At 37.5% G+C, this 9,927-nt stretch overlaps 1 protein-coding gene across 1 annotated transcript; it reads left to right on the top strand.

Annotated features, from left to right (window-relative positions):
• The first annotated feature begins 3,704 nt into the window (after positions 1 to 3,704).
• Positions 3,705 to 8,381, top strand: atp5f1b (ATP synthase F1 subunit beta). The gene is made up of 10 exons (XM_056467991.1): positions 3,705 to 3,831; positions 4,471 to 4,644; positions 4,733 to 4,907; positions 5,013 to 5,134; positions 6,544 to 6,728; positions 6,834 to 6,992; positions 7,089 to 7,211; positions 7,509 to 7,721; positions 7,812 to 8,013; positions 8,118 to 8,381. The coding sequence occupies exons 1-10, from the start codon at positions 3,729 to 3,731 to the stop codon at positions 8,213 to 8,215; spliced, it is 1,554 nt and encodes a 517-aa protein (XP_056323966.1). The 5' UTR covers positions 3,705 to 3,728; the 3' UTR covers positions 8,216 to 8,381.
• Positions 8,382 to 9,927: the final 1,546 nt, after the last annotated feature.

The raw sequence follows: 9,927 nt of genomic DNA, 5'->3' as shown, positions 1-9,927 counted from the left end.
CAGTCTTAATGAGATCAGCACTTAACATTAGCACAAAACATTAATGTACAGAAACAGTTGATGGATCCAATGAAAGTGTGGTTTGATAATCTGTTTGGGATATACTAACATAGTAAAACATTTAGGAATTACTGCAAATGGTAATTTATTTATATTATATTACATTATTCCTCATGAGAGAACAGTCTTCTTTTTTCTTTTTTGCATTCATTACTAATGGGAAAATAGACAAACGTTTCAGCTCAAAGTCTTCCTCAGTGTGTGAAGAAATTCAAACCCTCCACCCACCTGATGGAAGTGCTTTTCACACTGAGGAAGTCTTTGTGCAAACATTGTTGAGCAAAATTCCCATCATTCCCATCCCTTCACCACGTTAGGCACATTTTACTGCTGATTGCATAATAATATTTTGTTTTGGAAAAGGACAGGTATTTCATTAAAGAATTTTTATTATTTTATTTTATTTTATTTTGCATTAACTCCATATCCCAATCCAGTTCACATCTTTCCTATATTTAATGAATTACCATTAATTTTTGTGATGTGATGGAATTGTGATGTGATGGAAAACATGATACGAAAGCAAAAATTCACAAACTCAAAACTGTTACAGCCCCTTTCACACATACCAACCTTTTTGGAAAATTACTGGTAATTTTCTGGAAAGAGATCATGTGTAAACAGGCCCTTTTTGAAAATACCAGTAAATTTGTTCCGGCAATTTTCCAGAAAGAGAAGTTGTAACTTTACGGTAATTTCCCAGAATGCTGCTCTGTGTGAACGCCGAAGGAAAATAGCCGGAAAGAGCGCGCTCACAATTAGAATGCACTGACGTGAGACGTCTACTCCAGCCAATCAGAACATTCAGACGCACTCACGTCCGCGCTGTTTACGAAAGTAAAAGCCTTTGAATATTTTTCCAGACACATTTAGCTGCTAGATGTTAGTCAGACAACGTTTCTATGTTCCTTTTTAATGCCAACTGTGGAAAAAATTATCAATAAAATGCTTATGATAAACCGCTGTTTGTTAACCTTCAAGCTCTGCTTCAATTGCTTGACGCGTGTGCACGTGAAGCAGCCGGTGAGCTACAGCACACACACACACATATTATGTAGCATCAACCATTAACAAAACCCTGACCCCTTCTATGATTACAAATACAAGCGCAGCCGTTTAGAGATCATTTCTGGTTAATGATGTCAGAATTTACTGGTATTTTGGAATAGATGTTTGAACGGTCTTTTCGAGAAAAATTCTGGAACGTTCCTGCCTGTGTGAACAGCACTTTTTTGAATTTACCGGTAAAGTCATTCTGGTGATTTTCCAGATATTTACCGGTATCACTGTGTAAGGGGGTAATGTTTTCGCTTTCTCATGCAAAGTTATAGCGTTTCTTTGATAAACTTTGCCTTTATTCTTGAAAGCACTGGAATATTTCTTCCATTCTCAGTTTTAAATACATTCAAAATTTCCCAGGGAAAACTTTAAGCGAATGTAAAGACAGTAAAATATAAATTTCTTTCTACAACATCGGGGCTGAGTGCTGAGAAAATTTCAAGTAATAACCAGCTTTAAAAACCTTTATTTACAAATCTGTGAGTTTTAACTTGTGGTCTTGTATAGCGCTTCTTAGCTTTGATCACATCTTAAAAACAGAGGAAATGTACAACAGGAATCAAAATAATGACATCATTATCATCCTATATCCCCAGTTGACTAATCATTAAGGATTACAAACATGTATTGTATTACAAGTGTTTTAAAATATTGTTAAAATATGCAAATTAGATATAATTTAATGAAATATTGAGTAATTTGCATACATTTCTAGTATAAACTCTATTGGATATAAGTTATTGGATGAACAAATACTGGATGCAAGTTCAAAATTTAAACTTTTTAAAGTTTAATTTCTTTGACATTTTGAGGTATATACAGTCAATGGTTTTTACAGATGGGATTTGTAGTACTATTTTTTACATACATAAAATATGTCATATGTACAACATATGTTTTAAATTATTGCAATAACAGCTTTTTTCATCATTTTGTTCAACCACTGGATTTACAAATATTTACTTACTGTACATGTTCAAATATGTTATCATTAATTTTATATATGTGTTATTATTAATATATGTTATTCGAACATATGTGTACATATTTGTAATTCCAATGGTTGGTAAAAAAAGCTATTTTTGCAGTATTCCAAAAAGATTATAAAAAAAGGTGCATATATTAGATTTAAGTAATTGGGAGCTTTTAAAATTGTATATTGTAATTGAAATCTGCTGACACAATAAAAGTGGTAAAGAAACACTCAAATGTATCTTGAATGTTTTCTTTATATTAGACTGAAAAAAAGTATTTAAAAAAAACACTATGAAAAGCAAAACAAAAACAGTGTTTGTGCATGTAGTCTCTTAACTTAAGTCAAGGAAATCTGGATCTGTTGAACAGGATGTGATGAATCTGTGAGAATCTTGATGAAACCTCCAGTGGAAAACCTGGATTCTCTTCACCTGATAAGATAAGCTGGATGATAGGATATTGACAAGCAATAGTTTATTTGAAATGTTCTGTTTGGAAAACTAATTTTGTGAGTATATTTCCACTGAATAACCTTTAGTGTATTTGTATGGTAGCTTTGTTGATGTACTTGTATGTGCTATAGAACAACTTCTTGGAACTTCATTCATTCATTTTTTCTTTTCGGCTTAGTCCCTTTGTTAATCAGAGGTCGCCACAGCAGAATGAACCGCCAACTTATCCAGCATATGTTTTACACAACCCAGCCCTGCATGGGAAACACTCTTGCATTCACACCCACACATACACAACGACCAATTTAGCTCATTCAATGCCTTTGGACTGTGGGGGAAACCGGTGCACCCAGAACCCACGCGTACACAGGGAGAACATGCAAACTCCACACAGAAATGATAACTGGCTCAGCCGGGGCTCGAACCAGCAACTTTCTTGCTGTGAGGCACCATCGCTACCCACTGAGCCACTGTGTCGCCTTCTTGGAACAACAACTTTGTTATATTTTTTCATCAGAATATTATCACAATGGCCCCTTACTATAATAACCTCAACGTTTTACTGCTGTTTACGTTATGTTTCTTGACAGTGACGGCAGAGGTCACCCATACACACATGGCCATGCACTTCAGTTCTAACCTCAGTTCACTAAAGTTTTCAGTGGTGATGATTAAATAGACATTTAAACAACAACGACACCTAGTGGTGATAAGCTAGCAAACACAGGCTAGTAGGAATCGTCACTGACACTAGCACTTGAGATCAGAGCTAAGAATCTGTGAGATGTTTAACGATACTGTTTCAGTGTAAACATTATATCTTATCTGCTCAAAAGCATTTCATATTTGCTAACATTGCTTTTAAGCGGATATTGAGCACGCACACAAACTATTAAGGTACATCCTAAACTATATTACATCTACAAATAAGCGCTTCTGCACTATAGTAATAATGGCAATAATATAAAAATTATATAATATAGTTGTTCCCTTGCATAGACTTCCCCTGCAGATATAAAATGCTATTTATGATGCCCAGACTGTCCTTCAACTCTAACGCATGCGCAGACGCTCAGTTCCCGTGTCGCCATTGTCTTCCACGCATGCGCAGTGCAAGGTTCAAGCGGCACTATATATAAGCTGCTGAGCCTTTACCCGATTCCACCTTCAGCCATTTTAACAATGTTGGGAGCTGTGGGACGCTGCTGCACTGGGGCTTTGCAGGCTCTCAAGCCCGGGGTTCACCCCCTGAAGGCTCTCAACGGAGCTCCATCTCTGTTTTCACGTAAGTGAAATACATTTTGTTTTGAAAGTTGTTTCAGCGCAGCTCCTTTGACAGCAACGTCACCGCCGGCGCGAGACTGCTAAATGGCAGCATGCGGACTCCAAGTGCAGGCCGCAAAGTTTAACGTCAATATTTTCAATCGTTGCTTTCGTCTGATGCACTACTTGGATTTTGAATTGTGCTGGAAATATGTTGCCATAACACAATACTTCATTTTAATGACAACGGCTAGTTGTTGTTGGTAAGAAATCGGGAATGACCTTTATGTGTCATGGAGAGGAGGCTCGCGTTGCTAGCTGTGTTTTCCAGCCTGCGAGGTCACGGTACAGAAGACATGTGGAATAAGATCACGGGATAATACAAACGCATTTATGAACGCTGTATAAACCATTACAGCGTTTAAATGCACACTGCAATTGGATACAAACAGATTTCCAATCACTTTATATATAGCGGTGCTTGCGTTCATTCATTAGACTGACTTCGTGTCATTGTGCAAATAAATACAATAATGTTGTAACAAGGCTTTCAAAAACAAGAGCTTTCGAATTTGTGATATTTAAAGACTTTGACTACAAATAGATTATTTTCTGTGTCGTATGCATGTGATCTTGATCGGTTTCTCTTCCTCCTCTACAGGCAGGGATTATGCCGCTCCTGCCGCTGCTGCCGCCGCCGCCAGCGGGCGTATCGTCGCCGTCATTGGTGCCGTCGTGGACGTCCAGTTCGACGAGGGTCTGCCACCCATTCTCAATGCCCTGGAAGTAGCCGGCCGTGATTCCAGGCTAGTCCTGGAGGTGGCTCAGCATTTGGGTAATACAATTAAAGCTCAATTAATCTGATTAACTTTTTGATGTATTTATTACAGTTGTTCTGTAATTTTTTTTTGCTCTTTCTTTAGGGGAGAACACTGTCCGCACAATTGCTATGGATGGTACCGAGGGACTGGTGCGTGGTCAGAAGGTTCTTGACACTGGTGCCCCCATCAGAATCCCTGTGGGACCTGAGACGCTTGGCAGGATCATGAATGTCATCGGTGAGCCCATTGATGAGAGAGGACCAATTTCCACAAAACAGTGAGTATTTGAAGATTACTTGAGCATAAGCATTTGGAAGCTTTAAAAAAAAAACCAAGATGTTACTAAGTTGATTGACTTGTTTTTTTTTTTTTTTTTATGCAGGACTGCCCCCATCCATGCTGAGGCTCCAGAATTCACAGACATGAGTGTCGAGCAGGAGATTCTGGTCACAGGAATCAAGGTCGTAGATCTGCTGGCACCCTATGCCAAGGGTGGCAAGATTGGTGTGTATATACATTTAAACTTAAAACAATTAAGAATTCAAAGATTGAAATATCAAAAAATAACATATAATACATGCATATAGAATCTATTAAATTGTATAAATGTTGATAAATTTCCAATACAAAGAATCCTTAGACCATATGATTGTTTTAAAAAAAAAAGTTTCAGCATTGTTAAATGATGGTTGATCATCAAACAATAATTAAAATATTTTTATTATGACAATTGTTTTTTTTTTATTACTGTTGAAATTAGTGTTGCCATCAAATGAATCAATTTAAATATTTGGTAATGCGTTAAGTACCCATTCACACTTAACTACATGCTTATTAGCTGCCTGTTTAGGTATTACCTGTTTATTAGTACTTATAACTTAATCTTGTAGACCTTCTCTAATTATACCCATTCCTAAACCGAATTGCTACCTTAATATTGCCTATAAAAACACACCAATTCACTGATTAAAGATTAAAAAGACTTTATAATAATTGCAGCTATACAATGAAATGAACTTTGCAGCTCTGAGAGAACTAATAGGAAATGGAGAAATAGACAAAACTGAACAAAGTGAACTGCACTTAATAATAATAATAATAATAATAATAATAATAATACATGCAGTGAAATAATTGTGCAGTGTATGTAACTGGTGTGCAGACCGAATTGTAAAGTATTGCACAAGATAATGATAGACTGTGTAATAAGCAGCAACATGGGGAAGAGAGGCTAATGGATTAATACTATTTTTAATGCTGTTTTAGTCATAAAACATGTCCTATCATTTAAAACAAACAAAGCTGAACAAACCACAACAAATCAGGCAGAAGTTACATGTTAGCCTCATGTATTTACTCAAATAATTAAAAATATAATGTTTTCCAGATTCATGGACATTAGTTAATTGAAAGTGAGGCAGAGAATTTAACTTTATTTTTATTTTATTATTATTATTTTTTTTCTCAGGCATAGTTTCAACTTGCATCAGTTATTATCGTATGCTGCTAACAGCTGCAAACACAAGTGTGCCGGACTACTACATCTCTAATTATACCCAAAACCAACTACTGCCTTACTCAACATTAATAAGCAATTAGGTAGTAGTTTGAGCTAAAAGTCTTGGTTTGTTAATATTGAGAAGTGTACCCTGTTAAAAGTAGTGACCAGATATGTAATTTAAGTAGCTAAGTACGTTAGTCAATTACTTCATCACGTAATCCATTTTATTTTTATCAATTAAAGTCCTGGTGAGCTCTTGTTTTTTTTTTTTTTTTTTTTTTTTTTTTACAAACAAACAAAAAAAAAACTTGCTGACCTCAACATTTCATTTCTTTTCTCTTCTCTATATTGGGTTATGCTATTTCAAATCTTACCATGCTTAAGCTAACTTAATGCCCCATCTCGTTTTCAGGTCTTTTCGGTGGTGCTGGTGTGGGAAAGACCGTGTTGATTATGGAGCTGATCAACAACGTGGCTAAGGCTCACGGTGGTTACTCCGTGTTTGCTGGTGTGGGAGAGAGGACCCGTGAGGGAAACGATCTTTACCATGAAATGATCGAGTCTGGTGTCATCAACCTGAAGGACACCACCTCAAAGGTGACTTAAAGATCTCCGATACACTAGTAGAGAAGTAAAGCTAAAGCGATTATGCTTGTAAACTGTAGAATTGCATTTATATTACGAGGTTCTTTTGGTTGTTAGGTGGCGCTGGTGTACGGACAGATGAACGAGCCCCCAGGTGCCCGTGCCCGTGTGGCTTTGACTGGACTGACCGTTGCTGAGTATTTCCGTGATCAGGAAGGACAGGATGTGCTGCTTTTTATTGACAACATTTTCCGCTTCACCCAGGCTGGATCAGAGGTCAGTAAAGGGTTCATAAGTCAGATATAAATAAAATCTGGTTTGAGGGTTAGATTGGTTGATTTGATTGACTGATCCTATTTATTTTTTGATCAGGTGTCTGCCCTCCTGGGTCGTATCCCTTCTGCTGTGGGTTATCAGCCAACTCTGGCCACTGACATGGGTACCATGCAGGAAAGAATCACAACCACCAAGAAGGGTTCAATCACATCTGTGCAGGTATGCTTCCTGTTGTTTTTACAAGACACCTGCTGCGTTCATGTTGGTGAAGATGATTTATCAAATTTCACCATAGAATCTCACTTGAGTTTGTTGGGAAGAACTACGTTTTCTTAAGCTCAATTTCAAGTTCAGGGTCCCAGGCAAAAAATAAGTGCCCCAACATTTTCTGGGGCTCCAAGCAGCTGCTTGCTTCGCTTATTGGTTAATTTTGACAGCGGGAACTCGAGTGCTACAATAGTCTTGTTTTCTGTGCTTGTTTCTTTTGTTTTAATATGCACTCATTTTCTCTCATAGGCCATCTATGTGCCCGCTGATGACTTGACTGATCCCGCCCCTGCTACCACCTTTGCTCACTTGGATGCCACCACTGTGTTGTCTCGTGCTATCGCTGAGCTGGGTATCTACCCTGCTGTGGACCCCCTGGATTCCACTTCTCGTATCATGGACCCCAACATTGTGGGAAATGAGCATTATGACGTAGCCCGTGGTGTCCAGAAGATCCTCCAGGTGAGCAGCAATGAGTACAGGATTCATTTCAGCACTTCGTGATACTTTTACCTTTAGTCTTGACCTGGTTTCCTGCTCCTCTCTTCATAGGACTACAAGTCCCTGCAGGATATCATTGCTATTCTGGGTATGGATGAGTTGTCTGAGGAGGATAAGCTGACTGTGGCTCGTGCACGTAAGATCCAGAGGTTCTTGTCCCAGCCCTTCCAGGTCGCTGAGGTCTTCACAGGACATTTGGGAAAACTGGTGCCCCTCAAAGAGACCATCAAAGGCTTTAAGTCCATTCTTGGTGGTGAGTCTTGTTTAAAAAAAATAATAAAAATAAATAAAAGTAATATCAAAGATTTTTGCTACATCTGTGAAGTGTATGTACTCACAGTGTTTCTCCTTCCTCAGGCGAGTATGACGCTCTGCCTGAGCAGGCCTTCTACATGGTGGGCCCCATTGAGGAGGTCGTCCAGAAGGCAGAGAAACTGGCTGAGGAACATTCGTAAATGAGTCTGTTTAATTGTGTCAGTGTGGGAGGAAATGAAAGGCAGGAGCACTTGGTTTGTAATGTCACATTCAAAAACAAAAATTGTATCTTTATCGCTGGTCATTCTGAAGTTCTATTTAATGTTTCCCATTCATGAAGATGGAAATAAACTGTCTTACCATGAACCGTTTGTTATGGTCCTCCTGTTTACTTGCACTCAAACTCTCTATAAAGGCTATTCTATATGCATTGTTCTAATTAAAATGCTCTGCTGTTATATGCATAAGGCCTTTTAGGCCGAGACTCCAAATTGATCCACCTTCAGTCTGTCTAGTATTAGATCATTGACTTGGATGTCTTTTTAAGGGCCAAATAAAAAGGTTATTGCAGGTGTTTTTTTTTTTTTTTCCCATGGCCAAATAATATAAAACGTATAAAGAACTCGTATAATCTTTTTAAACTTTATTTCTAGATTCCTGACTTTCCTCTCCTTTGGCTGTGTAATTATTTTCCATTCATTCCTGGACGGGAATTGATCCGTTGAACACTGGTAAAAAGACAAAATGATTGCAAATTGAGATTCTTTTGAACATGGAGCGACACCTTCATAGATTTTGCACAACAGCCATATATTCCAGTTTGACAAGCCAGGTAAAATATTGTCATGCAATGGGAAAGCTGTATAATAAACTTCTGTATGGCTTCATGGCTAGCTAATCTTCACATGTATTTAGTCAGAATGGAAATGTTTTGAAACTCTACCACGGATTCTGTAAGTTTGGGTAATGTCTATTTTGAGTTGTCTGCAAATCCAAAGTTAAATGTTTTGATATGGCTTTCTAAATTTGCATCTGCAGCCAGATCTCAAATAGGTAAACGCATGGGTATCACGAGCTTTACAACTGGCCACATGGTGGCACCATTGCACTGAGCTGCTGTCAAGCTGACCACTGGAGGTCAAAACTACCAACCGAAATCTTTAGTCCCTAAACACTGGCTATCATCTGAAGAATATTAAGGTTGTATGAGTATACTTTTTCGCTTTTAAATACCCAACTATGAAACCTTAATTATTTACTCATTCTCCACTTGTTCCAAAGCTGTTTGTGTTTTCTCCTGTTGTCCACAAGGAAGATATACTGAAGAATGTTGCTGAAAAAACATCTGTTGACTTCCATAAGACTTTTTGTTCCTTCTATGGATGTTCTCTCTGAACTTGTTCAGAATATATTTTGTGTTGAAGAAATGAATTAATACTGGTTTAAATGTTAAGGAAATTTTCATGTATGGCTGAACTACCTTTTTAATACTAAACTCAATTTGGCAGTTTAAGTTTATGTATTTATAATTTTGCGGATGCTTAATCCAAAGCTACTTGCATTGAAAGTTCATTTAGAATTTGATAATTCTTCTCTAGGACTTGACCTACAACGTTATTGTACTTTCAGTAATATTTGAGTTACAATAGTAGGGGAGACCAGAGATTGTTGTAACAGGTCACTTCCAATCACTATAAACAGGAACTAGTAAAGTTGATTCACGTCACAAATGTGCATATTATTTCTCATTCCACATATGAAAACGCAGAGTTGCAAACACAGCAGATGTTAAAGGGCACCTAGGTTACCCCTTTTTCCAGATTTAATTTAAGTCTTTTGTGTCTCCAGAATGTGTCTGTAAAGTTTCAGCTCAACACCCATCAGAGTTTTTATTATACATTTCAGAAGTTTC

This window comes from Danio aesculapii, chromosome 11 (genome assembly GCF_903798145.1).
Source record: "Danio aesculapii chromosome 11, fDanAes4.1, whole genome shotgun sequence".
NCBI lineage: Eukaryota > Metazoa > Chordata > Actinopteri > Cypriniformes > Danionidae > Danio > Danio aesculapii.
This window is presented reverse-complemented; position numbering and strand designations above follow the sequence as displayed.